The sequence below is a fragment of the Salmo salar genome, chromosome 14 (genome assembly GCF_965601325.2).
Source record: "Salmo salar chromosome 14, fSalSal1, whole genome shotgun sequence".
In the NCBI taxonomy this organism is placed as follows: domain Eukaryota; kingdom Metazoa; phylum Chordata; class Actinopteri; order Salmoniformes; family Salmonidae; genus Salmo; species Salmo salar.
Genome location: NC_138304.1, coordinates 66,465,329 through 66,488,279, shown reverse-complemented (window position 1 = coordinate 66,488,279; position 22,951 = coordinate 66,465,329). Strand labels below are relative to the sequence as shown.

The 22,951-nt window shown below is 46.0% G+C and overlaps 1 protein-coding gene across 2 annotated transcripts in view; it reads right to left on the bottom strand.

The window, feature by feature from the left end:
* LOC106570076 (RNA-binding motif, single-stranded-interacting protein 3) overlaps positions 1-22,951 on the bottom strand; it is a 357,318-nt gene that overhangs the window by 6,118 nt on the left and 328,249 nt on the right. For both annotated transcript variants that reach the window (XM_082961094.1, XM_014142038.3), the window contains one exon: positions 5,534-5,644. In XM_082961094.1, coding sequence (XP_082817220.1) covers positions 5,534-5,644 — 111 coding nt within the window. The remainder of the gene's footprint in view (positions 1-5,533; positions 5,645-22,951) is intronic.

Sequence of the window (22,951 nt, the reverse complement as noted above, 5' to 3'; positions counted from 1 at the left end):
AATTGTGCGCCGCCTTATGGGACTCCCAATCACGGCCGGTTGTGATACGGCCTGGAAGTAGGTGCCAGGCGCACCGGTTTGTGTCAAGAACTGCAACGCTGCTGGGTTTTCCACACTCAACAGTTTCCAGAGTGTATCAAGAATGGTCCACCACCCAAAGAACATCCAACCAACTTGACACCACTGTGGGAACCATTGGAGTCAAAATGGGCCAGCATCCCTGTGTAACGCTTTCGACACCTTGTCCATGCCCCGATGAATTGAGGCTGTTCTGATGGCAAACTCAATATTAGGAAGGTGTTCCTAATGTTTGGTGTACTCAGTATTATTCTATATATATGTCCTTGTAATTCCCTTTCCATCCTTACGAGGGCGCTGTGAGACATACATATGTGTTTTTCACAGAACTGTCTGACTATGGGAGGCTAGTGAGAGAGGAACAGAGAGGAGAAAGCAGAGGCACCCTGCTGATCCTGGACTTCACAGGCAGGCAAATGCCCCCTCCTAAGTGGGAGAGAGAGCAGAAACCAAAGGAGAGCAAAACAGAGCACTCAGATCACCCTGAGCGCGCGCTACACGTGTGTTTTGGTGTGTGTGTACGCAAGTGTGTATGTGTGCAAGTGTGTGTGTGTACGTGCATGTGTGTGCACCCCATGGCCTATATTCCATACCAGGCCTTTTAACAGAGCTGCAGGATGGCCATATTACAGACGTGCTACATGCCGGGTTGGATGACAGCCACATGGCTTTCTCGTGCAAAATAAATGAAGAGGCTAGTAGGCCTTTGTGTGTGTGTGTGTGTGTGTGTGTGTGTGTGTGTGTGTGTTTGATTTGACAGTCTATGCTTTTTAAATCAGCACATGCTTGTGTGTAGGATGTCTACACAGTGTACAGTACATGTGTGTTTGTGTGAGAGAGAGACTTTTAGCAATAACGCCTGAAAATCCCTCATAATAAAAACCCAGCCGGGTTGCCTCGCCTCTTCCTGTTTCTTTTCCTGTTTTTAACAGGAAAAGGAAGGTCGATTCCTTTCTCTTTCTCCCTCCTTTCCCTCGTTTCTTTGCCTCCCACCCAGGGATGAAAAGCGTGGCAGTGGTCCCCCTCTCTTGGCCCGGCGCCGGTGGAGTGTCATTACCGGCAGCGGCGCTAATGGATCGGGTACGGCTCCGCTGCGCAGCGCTAATGAGAGGAGTTAAAGGCCACGGACACGGGTGATTAACTTACCCCTCTCCTCTCCCTGCTGCGGAGGGCCACCGACACCCTGGGAGGACGGGTGCGGAGGGAGAGGAAGATGGTAGGGGGAGGGAGATGGTAAGGGGAGGAAGGGGGAGGGATGGGGAAGGTGAGGGGGAGATGGAAGGGGGAGGGAGAGGAAAGGTGATGGGGAGATGGAAGGGGGAGGGATGGGGAAGGTGAGGGGGAGATGGAAGGGGGAGGGAGAGGAAAGGTGAGGGGGAGATGGAAGGGGGAGGGAGAGGAAAGGTGATGGGGAGATGGTAGTGGGAGGGAGGGGGAAGGTCGGGGAGATGTGGGGGAGTCGTCACACTTTGGATGGGGTGAGGTGGCACGTCTGACTTCCTGACTCTGTAAGACTCTCTCTTGGTTCTCCCCTCTCTCTCCCTCCCTCTCACTCTTACCCTCATTCTCTCTGTCTTTCTCTTTCAGTCCAGAATCCGCTAGAAGAGGGCTATCACATTCACTGTGTGACCTTCTCTGCTCTGGCGAACGGCACCCGTTGCATACCAATTCCTCAGGGCCTTTTGTCCCTCCCCGTAATCCATTAGTTATTCTACTAACTCACCTGTGAAGACGGCATGAAAGCAAATGGAGGGGAGCGGAACTTAATTAGCCATATCAAAACCGATGTGTCAAACAGAGACAGGCTTTTGAAATGTTATATCTCTCTGTAGCTTGAAAAGGGGCTTAATAAAGGAACGTCTTCAGCTTCTCTGACCTTTCCGTTAACCCATTTACATGACCCTGACTTTACAGTCCCCAGCGCCCTGGCATGTCAGGAGTTGACAGGAAGAGCTGACAGCGCGTGTAAAGTTAGTGGAATAATTGGCTTAAATGAGCAAGATCATTTTGGCCAGTTCATTTTGGCATTACCGCTTGCGGGGGTCATGTTTAGGCCAAATGAAGGTCCTCTAATTGTAGTATAGATAGTGGAATTGTACACACACTAGATAACATGAATGTGTGCACACAAGCGTGCACATAGGCACACACACACACACACACACACACACACACACACACACACACACACACACACACACACACACACACACACACACACACACCAAGCCTCGAGCAGATGGCGTGTTTGATGAGCGCGAGGCGGCCTCGGCCTGTGTTCTTAACGAGGGTGGCGTGAGTGGACTTCGTAAGCATCCCTCTCACTGTACTATCCATACAGCCAAGAGCACCAGTGGGGTGCAGGCAAGACAACTCCCTCTCTATCTGTCTGTCTACAGTACATACCGGGTTCCGGCAGCAACTCACTGTAGGCAATTAATGGTGGCACAGCATCAGAATGGATACTGATGAGTTCCACTTTAGAGATATTCATCAGATTTTCATCAGCCCTGCAGGGCATTACTAGCCTGGTGGAACCAGCCTGCTTGTTCCATTCACCATTCTATTTCACTTCACTTATAAGTCTGGGCTTTAATACAACAGATGAGCATTTGTATGCAGAGAGAGTGACGCTAGTGGTCATCCATATAGAGATGGGTGTTTAATTGAAGAATAAATAAGACATATGCTATTGAAATGTCTTGCTGTGCCCTTACACAGTACTCCCACCACACCATGTAAGGCCCTTTGAGACCAGGTGAAAAATATACGATACAAACCCACACCATTACTATTACAGTCATTCTGTACAACAGGATACCCACTCTATCCATGCAACGTCTATGAGGGATGAGGGCTCAGACTAGTCTTGGTTCATCACTGTTATTAACATAGACATAGAATTACTAGACCGGGAATCCATTTCTATGCTTATTTCCATTTATCCAGAGCCACATCTCAGTCATATTAGAAAAGTCAGTGCTAGTAAGAAAAGCACCTCCCAGCTGTGTGGAGGTTGGGTTCTAGCAGCGGTCTGTCTGGTTCTCCAGTCTGATCCAGTGTTAACCTGTGGGAGGGTGAGCCTCAGAACCCGTCGCCCGGAGGGACATCGCTGCTCCCAGGGAGGATAAAGGGACAGCATGGCGCGCTAATCCCTCTTACTGGGGACCGAGTCCACTGAGTTGACCAGCAACCTGTCTATCAGACACTGTCGCCATGACGACCAGAGCTGGATGTGAATGATAGCTTAGGGGAAGGAAGGTCACCTCTTGTCATGTCCCAACTGTGTCACTGTGTTAAAGGCACTGTCAGGTTTAAATATGAAGGGCAGAATCTAACAAACGGTGAGGGCCATTGGCAGAATAATATACATGAAAAGTAGCAATATCAAGCATTTGAAACAATATCTAGGAATGCCAACTGAAAACAAGAACAAGACAATAACATTGTCAAAGTGAGTTGAGGTTACCACCACATTTTGATAGCAGAGTAGAACTGTGTTGACCTTCAAAACCAGCTCTGCGTTTTCGTAACGAGGAACTTTCCTCACCACCGTTTAGCGGGTGCCGACATTCCTATGCTCATTCTTTACCGTAAAAACACGTCTGTATTCTCGGAAACCTACGGTCACCGCTCCTGGGGAAGAATAGGAACACTTAGTTATTTCCTTAGGGAGAAAAAAAAGCCACAGCCACGTAAACCACAGGGACTTTGAGAACAGGCAAAAGTATTCTGAGGTGTGGCGGCCATTTTGGTTGTTGACTGTGAGGACAGACAGGTGCTCGCTGAGGCTTTCATAGGACCAGAGCAGCATGAATTACATGACATAAAACAGCTCACCATATATAAACACTCCATATTAAATCATAGAAATATACCTAGTCATATAGACCTGTTTCCACAGGTTTTTCCTATGAAGCAACCATAAAGGGGCTTTCCCATCTGTCTCTGGAACACATGATAAGAAGACACATGGCTTCTTTCCAATAGATTATCAGGGCATTGCATGCTATATGCAGAACACATAATAGTCTACATACAGTCCAGTGCCTCAGGGCTGTAGTAGGGTAGAAAGGAGCTTTTCATTTTTATTCATCACACATCAAAACCCATCAACGTAGATTAACCCGCTCCAATCCTGCCTGTTAGCACAGCTGGGAGAGATTAGGGTCATTCTTTCATCCCAGAGCCAACATGGCGTCGCAGTTGCTGACAACTCACCTGGAAACACATGGTGCCGGCGGTAACTGTACAATACAGCACTGTTTCAATCACACGTTACACTCAAGGAGCAAACTAAGGCCCCTCTGCCCCTGGAGACATAGGGTTAGAGCAGGAAGTGGACTGGATAGTGTATGACACCTCTAAATCTCCTGACACAAGGGGGGAGGGTTTCCTTTTTAAGGGGGAAAGCAGGAAGCTGGTTGGCGTGATATGGTTGATGTGTGATTTAGTGGGTTAGAGGAGTCATAATATCGCCTGGTGTTCACAGTGAGGCTCGTTGTTCTAGTCAATGGGAAATCTGTTCAACTTTAGGATATAAAGGAGATACGCTTTTCAAACATCTTGCTGTTCACACACAAGTGACGGATTTTCCACGTTGGACACGGAGACACTTTTAGAGATATATCCACACATTTCATTTAGATAAATGCCGAAAGAATTTCATTCACCGGTGCCATGTCTACCCTTAGACATAGATATTGCTGCTGTAGACTCTGCATTGACCATAGAATCCTGTACTATTAGATAAGGACATGGACACTGACTACAGTGAACCAAATCTGACGCTGATACTGTTCAGTACAGAGTTGACAGTGATACTACAGTATGTGGCTTTGAGTCGATATAAATATATAGCTATGCCCCGATACAGTCCGTGAAAGATAGTATTTTCCTTGAGTAGAGACGTACGCTTTCAGAGAAATAATGTACTGCACACCCAGAACTGATCGGTGAAGGTGCTGGAGGCAGAAGGCAAAACTGGAGAAACAAGAAAAATGCAAAAAAAAATAAAATGCCAGTCAGATGCAAATATCTTTCCCACTATTGTTTGTGGAGAAATGATCTGAGGAAGGTCGACTGATCGAAAGCTCTCCCGCAATTAAAGAGATGTTTTCCTGTTTCTCCAGAGAATATTAGTAGATACGGTCCTATGTGACTCGGTCGGTAGAGCGTGACTCTTACAACACCAAGGGTCGTGGGATCGATTTCTGCTGGGGCCACCCATACGAAAAATCTATGTACGCATGACTGTAAGACGCTTTGGATGAAAGCATCTACTGTTTATATATTAGATACAGGAGGCATGGTACTAAAGATAGCTGCCGTCTCAGAGTGATATAATTGGACGTGAATAGGATATATGGGGTGTACAACGGTACATTCTCAAAGTGATATGATTTAGCTCGAGTAGATCCAGTATGGAGGGGTCCATGGGTGGTACAGTACTCACACTTCCTGTAGTGCCCAGGGACAGATGGTTCATCTGCTGGGAGAGCGGGCCCATCATGTTGGCAGGCTGCATGGACATGGTGTGGTCCATGGCTGGGGTGATCACTGCACCCTGAGGGAGGGGAGAGGGGGAAAGGGGGGAGAGGGGAATAGAGAGCATGTTAAGGCAATAGTGCCAATCGGTGGGCGAAGAACAAAGTAGCATTTTATACATCAATGGGTTGGTTGTTGAGCATCGGAGCAGCAGAGCATCAGAGAATCAATACCCGCCATTGATGTTGCCGACGTACTGTACGCGACTGATTCATTGATTGTCTGTAGTCAGCACACATCTCTTCCCCTCATGCTATTGCGACGCGTGTAGTCCTAACAGGCGGATCAGTAGCGGTAACATGTTCTTTTTCATAAAGCCGCTCTGGATGGAACAAGAGGGAATGTGAAGAATTCATGGCTGCTCTTTCATCGCCTTGTCACGAAGCGAGTTGCTTCTCGCTTCTCTCTACCAGCCAAACCTCTGGAGTGAGGCATTCAGAAACAAAGCCTTTTCCTTGGCACCGACTCTTTCCTCTTTTACTCGCTTTTCCCTCGCTAATTTGTCTACTGTGTCTGTCTTCCTGTGTGTGTGTGTGTGTGTGTGTGCGTGTGCGTGTGCGTGTGCGTGTGCGTGTGCGTGTGTGTGTGTGTGTGTGTGTGTGTGTGTGTGTATACACCCTGCTGGTGACTGTGTGGGACGATTGGAGAACAAACTGAGCAGACATGGCCTGTCAGAATCGCTGAGGCTGTCTCCTCCCTGGCGTTCAGAACACTGCTGCTGTGTGGCAGGCCGCTCTCTTTCTCCCCCTATCTCGCTCTCCTATCTCTCTTCCTCTGTCTTGCTCTCTCCCATCACTCTCTCTCTCTTCTCTCGCTTTCATTTTCTCTCCCTTTCGTTTTCCCTCTCTTTTGTTTTCTCTTTCTCTCTCCTATTTGTCTCTATATATCTTTCTCTCTCCTGCCTCTCTCTTGCCTGTCTTTCTCTCTCTCGTCCATCTCTCCACTTCCCCCCTCTGCACGCATGCAAGACCCAATCCTTCCCGGAGTTTCATCTCAGCAAAAAAGAAGGGAAGGCGGGCTGGAGAGAGGAGGGTGGAGGAGGGTAATGGAAAAGCGGGTGACAGGAGAGAGAGATTGGTAGATAAGGGAGAGGGATAAACTGAGAGAGAGAGAGATGGGGGATAGAGGAGTGGGGGAGTTAGATGGATATTGGGAGACAGAAAAAGGTGAAGAAGATGGATTGAGGGAGAGACAGGACAGAGCTAAGGATACCTGTAACCAATTCAGCAGCTGACAATGCTTTTATAATGGGAAAAGGAGAGTAACGGAAGGGCTTAATTCACAGACGTGTCGGGGAGAGTTAAGCCGATTTATGATTTCGATTTTCTGTGTTTGCGAGAGTGTGTGTGTGTGAGTCTGTCTGTCTGTCTGTGTGTGTGTGTGTGTGTGTTTGTGTTTGTGACTCCAAGGAAAACCAGCAAAAGAGATGAGAATGATTTGTCTAGTTTGTGTATGTGTGTTTGTGTGTGTGTTTAAGAACGATATACTAGATAATATATATTCATGAGAATCTGATATGTATGAGGACGTGTTTTTGAGTCTATATTCAATTACTGTTTGTGTCAGTGTGTGTGTATGTCATACTGAGTGTGTGTGTGAGTCATACTGAGTGAATGTCATACTGAGTGTGTGAGTGTATGTCATACAGAGTGTGTGTGTATATGTCATACTGAGTGTTTGTGTGTATGTCATACTGACTGTGTGTGTGTATGTCATACTGAGTGTGTATGTCATACTGAGTGTGTCATACTGAGTGTGTCATACTGAGTGTGTGTGTTTCATACTGAGTGTGTGTCTCATACTGAGTGTGTGTGTATGTCATACTGAGTGTGTGTGTATGTCATACTGAGTGTGTATGTCATACTGAGTGTGTCATACTGAGTGTGTGTGTCTCATACTGAGTGTGTGTGTATGTCATACTGAGTGTGTGTGTATGTCATACTGAGTGTGTGTGTATGTCATACTGAGTGTGTGTGTGTGTATGTCATACAGAGTGTGTGTGTGTGTATGTCATACAGAGTGTGTGTGTGTATATGTCATACTGAGTGTGTGTGTATGTCATACTGAGTGTGTGTGTGTGTGTATGTCATACTGAGTGTGTGTGTGTGTGTATGTCATACTGGGTGTGTGTGTATGTCATACTGAGTGTGTGTGTGTGTGTGTCATACTGAGTGTGTGTGCGTATGTCATACTGAGTGTGTATGTCATACTGAGTGTGTGTGCGTGTCTATGTCATACTGAGTGTGTGTGTATGTCATACTGAGTGTGTCATACTGAGTGTGTATGTCATACTGAGTGTGTATGTCATAATGAGTGTGTGTGTCTGTCATACTGAGTGTGTGTGCGTGTGTATGTCATACTGAGTGTGTGTATGTCATACTGAGTGTGTCACACTGAGTGTGTATGTCATATTGAGTGTGTATGTCATAATGAGCGTGTGTGTCTGTCATACTGAGTGTGTGTGTATGTCATACTGAGTGTGTGTGTCTGTCATACTGAGTGTGTGTGCCTGTCATACTGAGTGTCTGTGTATGTCGTACTGAGTGTGTGTGCGTGTGCATGTCATACTGAGTGTGTGTGTATGCCATACTGAGTGTGTGTGTATGTCATAATGAGTGTGTGTGTGTATGTCATACTGAGTGTGTGTGTCTGTCATACTGAGTGTGTGTGTATGTCATACTGAGTGTGTATGTCATACTGAGTGAGTGTGTGTGTATGTCATACTGAGTGTGTATGTCATACTGAGTGTGTGTATGTCATACTGAGTGTGAATGTCATACTGAGAGTGTATGTCATACTGAGTGTGTGTGTATGTCATACTGAGCGTGTGTGTATGTCATACTGAGTGTGTGTGTATGTCATACTGAGTGTGTGTGTCATACTGAGTGTATGTCATACTGAGTGTGTGAGTGTATGTCATACTGAGTGTGTGTGCGTGTGTATGTCATACTGAGTGTGTGTGTATGTCATACTGAGTGTGTATGTCATACTGAGTGTGTATGTCATACTGAGAGTGTGTGTGTATGTCATACTGAGCGCCTGTGTATGTCATACTGAGTGTGTGTATGTCATACTGAGTGTGTGTGTATGTCATACTGAGTGTGAATGTCATAATGAGAGTGTATGTCATACTGAGTGTGTGTGTGTGTATGTCATACTGAGTGTGTGTGTGTATGTCATACTGAGTGTGTGTGTGTATGTCATACTGAGTGTGTGTGTGTGTATGTCATACTGAGTGTGTGTGTATGTCATACTGAGTGTGTGTGTATGTCATACTGAGTGTGTGTGTGTATGTCATACTGAGTGTGTGTGTGTATGTCATACTGAGTGTGAATGTCATACTGAGTGTGTATGTCATACTGAGTGTGTATGTCATACTGAGTGTGTGTGTCATACTGAGTGTGTGTGTCATACTGAGAGTGTGTGTGTGTATGTCATACTGAGTGTGTGTTTGTCATACTGAATGTGTGTGTGTGTGTGTGTGTGTGTGTGTGTGTGTGTGTGTGTGTGTGTGTGTGTATGTCATACTGAGTGTGTATGTGTATGTCATACTGACTGTGTATGTGTGTGTCATACTGAGAGTGTGTGTGTGTCATACTGAGAGTGTGTGTGTATGTCATACGGAGTGTGTGTGAATGTCATACTGAGAGTGCGTGAATGTGTATGTCATACTGAGAGTGTGTGTATGTCATTCTGAGTGTGTGTGTGTATGTCATACTGAGTGTGTGTGTATGTCATACTGAGTGTGTGTTTGTCATACTGAGTGTGTGTGTGTGTGTGTGTGTGTGTGTATGTCATACTGAGTGTGTGTGTGTGTGTGTGTGTGTGTGTGTGTGTGTGTGTGTGTGTGTGTGTGTGTGTGTGTGTGTGTGTGTGTGTAAGTCATACTGAGTGTGTATGTGTATGTCATACTGAGTGTGTGTTTGTGTATGTCATACTGAGTGTGTGTGTGTGTCATACTGAGTGTGTGTGTGTGTCATACTGAGTGTGTGTGTTTGTCATACTGAGTGTGTATGTGTATGTCATACTTAGTGTGTGTGTATACTGAGTGTGTGTGTGTCATACTGAGTGTGTGTGTATACTGAGTGTGTGTGTGTGTCATACTGAGAGTGTGTGTATGTCCTCCTGAGTGTGTGTTTGTCATACTGAGTGTGTGTGTGTGTGTGTGTGTGTGTGTGTGTGTGTGTGTGTGTGTGTGTGTGTGTGTGTGTGTGTGTGTGTGTGTGTGTGTGTGTGTGTGTGTGTATGTCATACTGAGTGTGTATGTCATACTGAGTGTGTGTGTCATACTGAGAGTGTGTGTGTGTATGTCATACTGAGTGTGTGTTTGTCATACTGAATGTGTGTGTGTGTGTGTGTGTGTGTATGTCATACTGAGTGTGTATGTGTATGTCATACTGAGTGTGTATGTCATACTGAGTGTGTATGTCATACTGAGTGTGTGTGTCATACTGAGTGTGTGTGTCATACTGAGAGTGTGTGTGTGTATGTCATACTGAGTGTGTGTTTGTCATACTGAATGTGTGTGTGTGTGTGTGTGTGTGTGTGTGTGTGTGTGTGTGTGTGTGTGTGTGTGTGTGTGTATGTCATACTGAGTGTGTATGTGTATGTCATACTGACTGTGTATGTGTGTGTCATACTGAGAGTGTGTGTGTGTCATACTGAGAGTGTGTGTGTATGTCATACGGAGTGTGTGTGAATGTCATACTGAGAGTGCGTGAATGTGTATGTCATACTGAGAGTGTGTGTATGTCATTCTGAGTGTGTGTGTGTATGTCATACTGAGTGTGTGTGTATGTCATACTGAGTGTGTGTTTGTCATACTGAGTGTGTGTGTGTGTGTGTGTGTGTGTGTGTATGTCATACTGAGTGTGTGTGTGTGTGTGTGTGTGTGTGTGTGTGTGTGTGTGTGTGTGTGTGTGTGTGTGTGTGTGTGTGTAAGTCATACTGAGTGTGTATGTGTATGTCATACTGAGTGTGTGTTTGTGTATGTCATACTGAGTGTGTGTGTGTGTCATACTGAGTGTGTGTGTGTGTCATACTGAGTGTGTGTGTTTGTCATACTGAGTGTGTATGTGTATGTCATACTTAGTGTGTGTGTATACTGAGTGTGTGTGTGTCATACTGAGTGTGTGTGTATACTGAGTGTGTGTGTGTGTCATACTGAGAGTGTGTGTATGTCCTCCTGAGTGTGTGTTTGTCATACTGAGTGTGTGTGTGTGTGTGTGTGTGTGTGTGTGTGTGTGTGTGTGTGTGTGTGTGTGTGTGTGTGTGTGTGTGTGTGTGTGTGTGTGTGTGTGTGTGTGTGTGTATGTCATACTGAGTGTGTATGTCATACTGAGTGTGTGTGTCATACTGAGAGTGTGTGTGTGTATGTCATACTGAGTGTGTGTTTGTCATACTGAATGTGTGTGTGTGTGTGTGTGTGTGTATGTCATACTGAGTGTGTATGTGTATGTCATACTGAGTGTGTATGTCATACTGAGTGAGTGTGTGTGTATGTCATACTGAGTGTGTATGTCATACTGAGTCATACTGAGAGTGTGTGTGTATGTCATACGGAGTGTGTGTGAATGTCATACTGAGAGTGCGTGAATGTGTATGTCATACTGAGAGTGTGTGTATGTCATTCTGAGTGTGTGTGTGTATGTCATACTGAGTGTGTGTGTGTGTGTGTGTAAGTCATACTGAGTGTGTATGTGTATGTCATACTGAGTGTGTGTGTGTCATACTGAGTGTGTGTGTTTGTCATACTGAGTGTGTATGTGTATGTCATACTGAGTGTGTGTGTATACTGAGTGTGTGTGTGTCATACTGAGTGTGTGTGTATACTGAATGTGTGTGTGTCATACTGAGTGTGTGTGTATGTCATACTGAGTGTGCGTACGTATCATACTGAGTGTGTGTGTATGTCATACGGACTGTGTGTATACTGAGTGTGTGTGGGTTGCTAACAGGAGAAGCAGATAAACTGCAGCTAGTTAGTTAAAGATGGCAAGATGTCAGACATCAAGGCTGTTAGACGGGCTGTAATGCCCTCGGTCTGATGTGGAGCAGGCTTTACAGACAAACCCCTGATTGAGCTAGCTAGCTGTGGAGGCACTGGGCCCCTAATACCAGGATTGCCCACCTTCATAATGTATGTATTATGAACCACCACCAAAGCACCTGCAGAGGAAAAAAAGGTTAGGCTACTGGTGTTTGGGGAATTGCATAAGTCATTCAGTGATAGTGTGTGTGTGTTTATGGTGAGCAGCATGCTATTTCAGATAGTCTTTGTGTGCTGCCTTCCATGGCTGCACCAGGTTCCAAGGCCTCGGGCACGTTTCCAGGCTTGTAAGCCCTAAAACGGGAGGCTGGATTGTGGAGTCTATTTCTCTAATCCACAACATGAATCCCCACCTAGGGCTATCAGACAGACAGACAGACAGACAGACAGACAGACAGACAGACAGACAGACAGACAGACAGACAGACAGACAGACAGACAGACAGACAGACAGACAGACAGACAGACAGACAGACAGACAGGTCTGCCCTTGCTTTGCAGCAGCCTGCCTATAAGACCCCACGTGGTGAAGGCTAAGACACAAGTCTGAGGTACAACAATGACCCACTGTGACAGGATGTGTTGGAATTCTTTCTTTGACTACGCCTAGAGATACCCTATCTCGTTTTCCAGAGGGTCCTTAATGAACAAAAACACAGAGATTGACCGAACTGAAACCAAAGAAACGATGAGACAAACTGAGACACTCTGAGACGAATACAGAGACTATTAGCATTTCTAAAAGATCTTCACACAATATACTACAGCAGTGGGGCAGTATCATACTAAATGATGTGTTAGCAGACACATCGATGACCCCACAAGTGAACAAAAAAGCCATTTAGGCATGCCCACACTGTGACCGTGATATGCTCTGGTGAGACTACCTCACCACCCCAGATTTGCGTTGGCTGCAGCAGCCGCCCTGACCGTCACAGCGCTTTTACGACATGTCTCTGACCGTCTCACTGTCCCATGTGAGTGCCTGGAAACTCTGGCGCGGTGATTTACAACGTCGGGGATAGCAGCGGTTGCCGTGGTAACGGGCACCAAAAACAAAACGCTGGCTCGGCGTTCCCTGAAGCAGCCGTGGGAATCTGCGTGGGACAAGGATTGTGTGGGATTTGATTTGAATCTATATCAGAGTCACAGCAATTGATGTTTTATTGAGGTGAAGAAGTAGCATGGGGAATGAACACATTTCTCCAAATTGATCTTGTAGAATCAAAATGAAATGTATTGTAAGCGACTCTGACAAAACATGTTGCATTCAACACTACAAGCCAGTAAAACATCAATATCACTAATAATATCAATACTAATCTGATCCCAGATCTGTTTGTGCTTTTGCCTATACACCATTGTCATTATCAAACAAATGTTCAGCATGACAATTCCATTAGGAGTTGGCAAGAGAGCAGAAACAGACTGGCACGCAGGCTATATCCGTACATCTTCTATACACCAAACCAACGGTCTACAACTCAGAACAGACACCAACCTCTGTAACCATATTTGCTGGCAGTGACACAGTAGCTGAAGGGAAAACCAGCAGAACCATTTTGCAGAATGCGTGCGTGCACAATGAGAGCAGCTCAAGGGAAAACCGGAGACCAAGCCGAGGCCCAGGCTCAAATTCCGCCAACAAATACAATTCATAACATAACGTTCTCCCCCTGAACCAAAGTGTATCGTACAGTGGGATGATTCAGTGCTTCACACGAAGGGAGATAGTTACGGTTTAAAGTCGTTGCAAGAAAGACCAACTATGGTACAATGCAGAGGAATTCAGTGAATATGGTGTAACTTCTACTGAACAAACATGAAATACATAATAAAACAGCATACTGGAGTGAGCACATATATCAAGGGCGCATACTGTATATCAGTCACTGGGAAAAAACAACGATGTTGCACTTGGCTAGTTTATCTGCTGCAGTAGTTTGGCAGAGTGGAGTGTGTGTGTTTGCCTGTGTGCATCTTAATGTGTGTGACTGGCTATGGTTCTAAACTGCATATTATTTTTTTTTGAATCTTAAATAAATATATCCTACCGTTAGAGTGCATTGACTTGACATATATACACAAAAGTATGTGGACACCGCTTCAAATGAGTGGATTTGGCTATATCAGCCTCACCCGTTGCTGACAGGTGTGTACAATCGAGCAAATGTCCATGCAATCTCCATAGACAAACAGTGGCAGTGGAATGGCCTAACTGAAGCGCTCAGTGATGTTCAACGTGTCACCGTCATAGGGTGCCACCTTTCCAACAAGTCAGTTCGTCAAATTTCTGCCCCGCTAGAGCTGGCCCGGTCAACTGCAAGTGCTGTTATTTTGAAGTAGAAATGTCTAGGAGCAACAACGGCTCAGCCGCAAAGTGGTAGGCCACACAAGCTCACAGAATGGGACTGCCGAGTGCTGAAGCACGTAGCGAGTTAAAATCGTCTGTCCTCGGGTGCAATACTCACTACCAAGTTCCAAACTGCCTATGAAAGCAACATCAGCACAAGAACTGTTCGTCGGGAGCTTCATGAAATGGGTTTCCATGGCTGAGCAGCCACACACAAGCCTAAGATCCCCATGTGCAATGCCAAGCGTCGGCTGGAGTGGTGTAAAGCTCGCCGCCATTGGACTCTGGAGCAGTGGAAATGCATTCTCCGGAGTGATGTGTTACGCTTCACCATCTGGCAGTACGACTGACGAATTTGGGTTTGGCGGATGCCAAGAAAACGCTACCTGCCCCAATGCATAGTGCCAACTGTAAAGTTTGGTGGAGGAGGAATAATGGTCTGGGGCTGTTTTTCATGGTTTCTGGTTAGGCCCCTTAGTTCCAGTGAAGGGAAAGATTAACGCTACAGCGTACAATTACATTCTAGATGATTCTGTGCTTCCAACTTTGTGGCAACAGTTTGGGGAAGGCCCTTTCCGGTTTCAGCATGACAATGCACCCATGCACAAATACATACACCCATACAGAAACAGTTTGTCTAGATTGGTGTGGAAGAACTTGACTGGCTTGCACAGAACCCTAACCCCAACCGCATCAAAATCCTTTGGGATGAATTGGAATGCCGACTGCGAGTCAGGTCTAATCGCCAAACATCAGTGCCTGACCTCACTAATGCTCTTGTGGCTGAATGGAAGCGTCACCGCAGAAATGTTCCAACATCTAGTGGAAAGCCTACGCAGAAGAGTGGAGGCTGTTATAACAGCAAAGGGTGGATCAACTCCATATTAATGCCCATGATTTTGTAATGAGATGTTTGATGAGCAGGTGTCCACATACTTTTGGTCATGTAGTGTATCTTAGTGCACTGGCAGACAATTTTGATTATTTAAACAAAACAAAAAAGGCTTGATAGGGTAAGATAAATTCTTATTTCATGTTATTTGATCCTAATAAGACATCTTACCAAGACAAATTATCTTAGTGCTCTGGCAGATAATTTTGCTTACTTAAAAAAGGCTTGAAAAAGGCTTGAAACAAGTCAGAATATCTTAGAACAATACAAATTATCTTGATGTATTTTCCGGGTAAGTTAAATCAACTAAAAACGAGTAAATGCATTTTCTTGGTAAGTGCGATGAACTCAACTCAAGCAATTTTAACTTCGTTATCTCAATACAATAAAATCTATGTAACACTGACATTGTTTGCAGTGTAGTCTACTCAACTATCACAGGTCTGCTGCTGACTGATCTACTGCAGGCATTACCTCACAGCCCAAGTACTGCTGGCAACACCACCCTCCCAGCTGGTATGTACACCACACCACAGCTTCAAAGAACCTCAGTACTGGAAGGGACAGGTGAGAGTGGGAGAGATGAAGAGAGAGAGAGAGAGAGAGAAAGAGAGAGAGAGAGAAGGAGTGTGAGAGAGAGAGAGAGAGAGAGAGAGAGACAGAGAGAGAGAGAGATGGATTGAGAGAAAGAGAGAGATGGAGTGAGACAGGAGATGGAGAAGAGAGAGAGGAGGAGACAGTGTGAGAGAGAGAGAGAGAGAGAGAGAGAGGTGTGAGAGAGAAAGAGAGAGATGGAGTGAGAGAGTGAGAGTGGAGTGAGAGAGAGAGTGAGAGTGGAGTGAGAGAGAGAGAGAGAGAGAGAGAGAGAGGAGTGAGAGAGAGAGAGATGGAGTGAGACAGGAGATGGAGAAGAGAGAGAGGAGGAGACAGTGTGAGAGAGAGAGAGAGAGAGAGAGAGAGGAGTGAGAGAGAAAGAGAGAGATGGAGTGAGAGAGAGAGAGAGAGAGAGAGAGAGAGAGAGAGAGAGAGTGGAGTGAGAGAGAGAGAGAGAGTGGAGTGAGAGAGAGAGAGAGAGAGGAGTGAGAGAGAGAGAGATGGAGTGAGACAGGAGATGGAGAAGAGGGAGAGGAGGAGACAGTGTGAGAGAGAATGATACAGGGAAAGATAAACGGAGAGAGAGAAAAAGTGAAGGACTGGGAGAGAAAGAAGCGAGTTGAAGCCGTGTTTTAACGGCAATTGAAAACAAGCTGTCATTTTTCTTTTGAAGTTTTCGCTCTAAGCACTTCTCGTCCAAGGATACACACATTTCTGCAAACTGTTTGTCTTTTCATTTTTCTCTCTCTCCCCATCTCCTAACAAAGCACAACGCTGAGGGATAGAGCACTCAGGCTACGGTTGTCAAACTCAATCTAGTGAGATAAACAAGATACACTGCTGTTTCTACCATGTAACAGCAGCCCGCACACTCTTACTCAAAGAACACTTTCAATTCTCACTTATCATGTAACTCCAAATTCAAACTGCCACCGACAGCAGCACACTAGCATTCCTGGGTTCACATAGTATTCAAAATAATTTGGTCTAATGTAGTCTGGCCCAGGGGTGCGAAAACTGAAGTGACGAACCACCCTTGCTGTCTCTGCCTGCCTGGCCGGCTCCCCTCTTCACTGGGATTCTCTGCCTCTGACCCTATTATGGGGGCTGAGTCACTGGCTTACTAGTGCTCTTCCATGCCATCCTTGGGAGGGGTGCATCACATCGTGCCAGGTCTTTTTCGCTATACTCGACTTGAGTGGGTTGAATCTGTGACGTGATCTTCTTGAGCAGTTTTGTGCCCCCTTGAGCTTGTGCGGTGGAGGAGAGCTTCGTGGGCTTTACTCAGCCTTGTCTCAGGGTAGTAAGTGGTCTGTTGATATCCTTGTAGTGGTGTGGGGGCTGTGCTTTGGCAAAGTGGGTGGGGTTATATCCTGCCTGGTTTGCCCTGTCTGGGGGTATCGTTGGACAGGGCCACAGTGTCCGCTGACCCCCAACGTCTCAGCCTCCATGATCTATGCTGCAATAGTCTCTGTGCCAGGGGGCTAGGGTCAGCCATGCTTGGTTATGAAAAGCCAACTGACATTTACTCCTGAGCTACTGACCTGCTGGTCATCTATGAACGTTTGAACATCTTGAAGAACGATCTGGCCTTAATGGCCACGTACTCTTGTAATGTCCACCCGACACAGCCAGAAAAAGAACCCAGGTCTGAGCTCTAGTGTAGTCATTCTGATTGGTTGTGGCAATGTCCTCTCCCTTTACCATGCTCCGCCGCCTCCATATTGCACAGACACCAGGAGAACACTCCCCCCAGAATGGCCCATTGGTTAAACATGCTGTGCACGCCAACAGCCCCAAATTGCAGCACAATCAATTGGTTTAATACTTGAAGTAGCCCCTGAACGCTAGGCTAGCACGCTCCGCTAGTTTAATGTGTTTCATTGGATCGGTGGCACGGAGGGGGGGGGGGGGGGGGGAGGTTGAAGGGGGGGGCATGTACAGGAAGAATATAAGTGCAGACATAAGGCGACAGGTTGGGTGGTGGTCGAGTGGAGGGAGGTTGAAGGGGGGGGGGGCAACTGGGGTTAGGGCACGGGCACTGGGCAGTCTGGTGGATTGTGGATGCAGCGCGATTGGAACAAGGCCATACGGACAGAGAGAGAGAGGAAGACACACTGGTCTATAGGGAGGGAGCAGATGGGGGACGCTACTGTATTTAAACTGTTTTCTTTTTATTTAACCTTTATTTATACAGGTTTTTGTCATTGAGATAACATCTCTTTTCCAAGAGAGACCTGGTCCAATAACAGCACCTATTCTCTTATAGGCCATGCCAATAGTCACAATAGAAGACTATAGATTAAGGGATTTTCAGATACCTCATATGGTTTATGTAAGAGCAACACTGCCAGCCCAGTCATACTCATCAATCCGTAAACATGTTCACATGTAAAAACATGTACACACTGTATTTCACAAGCAATCTCTCACACACCTACTGTACTCATAAACACACCCATATCGAGCAGTAAACAGCATAAACCCCAGACATTCATACAGCACTCATAACATAATCCAAAACACACACACACACACACACACACACACACACACACACACACACACACACACACACACACACACACACAGACACACACACACACACACACACACACACACACACACACACACACACACACACACACACACACACACACACACACACACACACACAGCAGCCATGCTTTGATCCTCTCTGTAGCATCTGTAGCACCAGGGACTCCTGTCCCGTCATGGCGGCTAGCTGGCTAGGAGAGAGAAGGAGAGGAGCTGGCTGGGAGGCTGGTGGAGTGGTGCCCTGCTGGGGCCAGATTACATGTTGCTTGTCTCCCAGCGTGGGGGTAACTGAGACGGGGAGGCTAGGTGGTAATGGTCGCAGCAGGGAGCAGCAGTAGGGTAGTAGGTGGTAGGAGGGCTTCTCTATGGATAGTGGTGTTGGTGTTGGTGGTGATGGTAGATCAGGAACTATAGTGTTGCATTGTTCCGGCTTGGCCGGCATCACATATGTACAGTAGTCGTTTTTGATACTGCCTGTGTGTAAATGATCTCACTCACTAGGACCCCTAAATGCTCTAAGTCTAAGATATGGCTCTGGAGGACCCACACAGTGCCTTAGGTATGATGTAGTGTATGAAGACCAGTTGGAAGGTAGTCCCGTGTAGCTCAGTTGGTAGAGCACGGCGCTTGCAACGCCAGGGTTGTGGGTTTGATTCCCACGGGGAACAAGTATGGAAAAAGTATGAAAATGTATGCATTCACAACCCTGGTAAGTTGCTCTGGATAAGAGCGTCTGCTAAATGACCTAAATGTAATGTAAATGGGTGGCTTGGGGATAGATCTTTCTTCAGATCCTCCAGCCTTCAGCTGTCCAAGATGGCGCCGGAGGGTAGGGCTGCCGTCTTATCGGCTCTTAACCAACCATGCTATTTTCTTTCTTTTTTTACGTTGTTCATAACTTGTTTTGTACATAATGTTGCTGCTACCGTCTCTTACGAATGAAAAGAGCGTCTGGACATCAGAACTGGGAATACTCACCTCAAATTGGATGAGGAGTTCTTCTTCAATGAGTGGGATGCGAGGGATATACTACGGACACCCAACCAGGCCCAGATCCCCGTGATTCGCTGGAAAAGGAAATGTAGGTTTCGCGGAAAGAGACCAGGATGCCTTGTGAGGATCAGGCGACGAGTGGCTAATCTGCCCTTGCCTTCCATTCTGCTAGCTAACGTTCAATCGCTGGGAAATAAATGGGACGAACTGAAAGCACGTATATCCTACCAACTGGACATTAAAAACTGTAATATCTTATGTTTCACCGAGTTGTGGCTGAATGACGACATTAAGAACATACAGCTGACGGGTTATACCCTCTATCGGCAGGACAGGACAGCAGCCTCTGGTAAGACACGGGGGTAAGACACATTTGTAACCAATAGCTGGTGCACAATATCTAAGGAAGTCTCAGGATTTTGCTCGCCTGAGGTAGAGTATCTCATGATAAGCTGTAGACCACACTATCTACTTAGAGAGTTTTCATCTGTATTTTTTGTAGCTGTCTACATACCACCACAGATCGAGGCTGGCACTAAAACCGCACTCAATGAGCTGTATTCCGCCATTAGCAAACAGGAAAACGCTCATCCAGAGGCAGTGCTCCTAGTGGCCGGGGACTTTAATGCAGGGAAACTTAAATCAGTTTTACCTCATTTCTATTAGCATGTTAAATGTGCAACCAGAGGGAAAAAAATTCTAGACCACCTTTACTCCACACACAGAGACGCGTACAAAGCTCTCCCTCGCTCTCCATTTGACAAATCTGACCATAACTCCATAACTCTATCCGACTGATTCCTACTTACAAACAAAAATTAAATCAGGAAGCACCATTGACTCGGTCTATAAAAAAAGTGTTCAGATGAAGCAGATGCTAAACTACAGGACTGTTTGGCTAGCACAGACTGGAATATGTTCCGGGATTCTTCCGATAGCATTGAGGAGTAAACCACATCAGTCACTGGCTTTATCAATAAGTGCATCGACGACTTCGTCCCCACAGTGACTGTACGTACATACCACAACCAGAAGCCATGGATTACAGGCAACATTCGCACTGAGCTAAAGGGTAGAGCTGCCGCTTTCAAGGAGCGGGACTCTAACCTGGAAGCTTATAAGAAATCCTGCTATGCCCTCCGACGAACCATCAAACAGGCAAAGCATCAATGCAGGACTAAGATCGAATCATACTACACCGGCTCCAATGCTCGTCAGATGTGCCAGGGCTTGCAAACTATTACAGACTACAAAGGGAAGTACAGCCGAGAGCTGCCCAGTGACACGAGCCTACCAGCAAGCTAAATAACTTCTATGCTCGCTTCGAGGCAAGTAACACTGAAACATGCATGAGAGCATCTGCTGTTCCAGATGACTGTGTGATCATGCTCTCCGCAGCCAATGTGAGTAAGACCTTTAAACAGGTCAACATTCACAAGGCCGCTGGGCCAGACGGATTACCAAGACATGTACTCCGAGCATGCACTGACCAACTGGAAAGTGTCTTCACTGACATTTTCAACCTCTCCCTGTCTGAGTCTGGAATACCTACATGTTTCAAGCAGACCACCATAGTCCCTGTGCCCAAGAACACTAAGGTAACCTGCCTAAATGACTACCGACTCGTAGCACTCACATCTGTAGCCATGAAATGCTTTGAAATGCTAGTCATGTCTCACATCAACACAATTATACCAGAAAACCTAGACCCACTCCAATTTGCATACCGCACCAACAGATCCACAGATGATGCACTCCACACTGCCCTTTCCCACCTGGACAAAAGGAACACCTATGTGAGAATACTATTCATTGACTACAGCTCAGTGTTCAACAACATAGGGCCCTCAATGCTCATCATTAAGCTAAGGACCCTGGGACTAAACACCTCCCTCTGCAACTGGATCCTGGACTTCCTGATGGGCCACACCCAAGTGGTAAGGGTAGGTAACAACACATCCGCCACACTGATCCTCTACACAGGGGCCCCTCAGGGGTGTGTGCTCAGTCACCTCCTGTACTCCCTGTTCACTCATGACTGCATGGCCAGGCACGACTCCAACACCATCATTAAGTTGGCTGATGATACAACAGTGGTAGGCCTGATCACCGACAACAATGAGACGGCCTATAGGGAGGAGATAAGACAACCTCTCCCTCAACATGACCAAGACGATGGAGATTATTGTGGACTACAGGAAAAGGAGGAGCGAGCGAGCACCCATTCTCATCGACGGGGCTGTAGTGGAACAGTTCCTTGGCGTCCACATCACCAACAAATTAACATGGTCCAAGCACACCAAGACAGTCGTGAAGAGGGCACGACAAAACCTATTCCCCCTCAGGAGACTGAAAAGATTTGGCATGGGTCCTGAGATCCTCAAAAGGTTTTACAGCTGCACCATCGAGAGCATCCTGACGGGTTGCATCACTGCCTGGTATGGCAACTACATAATTATCTCAATTACCTCAACACTGGTGCCCCCCGCACATTGACACATTGACACATTGACTCTGTACCGATACACCCTGTATATAGCCCCGCTATTGTTATTTACTGCTGCTCTTTAATTATTTGTTATACTTATCTCTTACTTTTTTAGGGATTTTCTTAAAACTGCATTGTTTTTTAAGGGCATGTAAGTGAGCATTTCACTGTAAGGTCTACTACACCTGTTGTATTCGGCGCATGTGACCTTTAAAATTTGATTTGATTTGAATATCCCTACTCTGTCACACCCTGATCTATTTCACCTGTCTTTGTGCTTGTCTCCACCCGCCTCCAGGTGTCGCCCATCTTCCCCATTATCCCTGTGTATTTATACCTGTGTTCTCTGTTTGTCTGTTGCCAGTTTGTTTTGTTTATGAAACCTACCAGCGTTTGTTCCCTGGCTCCTGTCTGTTCTTGCTCCTGTTTTCTAGTCCTTCCCGGTTTTGACCGTTCTGCCTGCCCTGACCCTGAGCCTGCCTGCCATTCTATACCTTGCCCCACCTCACTGGATTATTGACCCCTGCCTGCCCTGATCCTGAGACAGCCTGCCATTCTGGACCCTTTGCACACTCTCTGGATTACTGACCCCTGCCTGTCTTTGACCTGTAATTTGCCTGCCCCTGCATTACAAATAAACTTTTGTTTCTTCGACACTGTCTGCATCTGGGTCATACATGAAACCTGATATACTCTCTGCAAAACACGAGGCTGCATTTTCAGTCCCTCACATTAGTGCAATATTGATAACATGGCAATAGCCTAACACATCACAATGACACCAGTATAAAGATCTACGCACTGCAGTAAAACTCAGGGCCAGGATGGGAGATTGGATGCAACAGCAGCAGAACCATTAGGAGCTCTGAAAGCATCAGCTCTCATGAACAACTCATACAGACTGCTCTAATTACTAATTGCCTCTTACCTAAACAAGAGACTAAGTTGTCCTAAAGTGGGAATCAGTCGGTTGCATTACAGTATGTGCTATTATAATGTTATTATTAGCTACTCTGTGTGAAAAATGCATGAAACCACAATTAATGAAATAAACAACTATATACACTAGTAGTGAGGTATAATTGAGGTTGTATTCTAGCTAGAATGATTGAGTTTGAGATCTGTTGAACTTGTGGATGATAAATATTTAGGGTTAATATGACATGAAACACTGGTCCTCTGTAGCTCAGTCGGTAGAGCATCGCATTTGCAACGGCAGAATAGTTGGCTTGATTCCCAGGACCACCCGTATGAAAAATGTATACACACGTGACTGTAAGTCACTTTAGATAAAAGGGTCTGCTAAATGGCATATATTATTATTATTATTATATCATTTTTGGGGAATTTAGCAGATGCTCTTAACCAGAGCGACTTACAGTAGTGTACTCACATTTT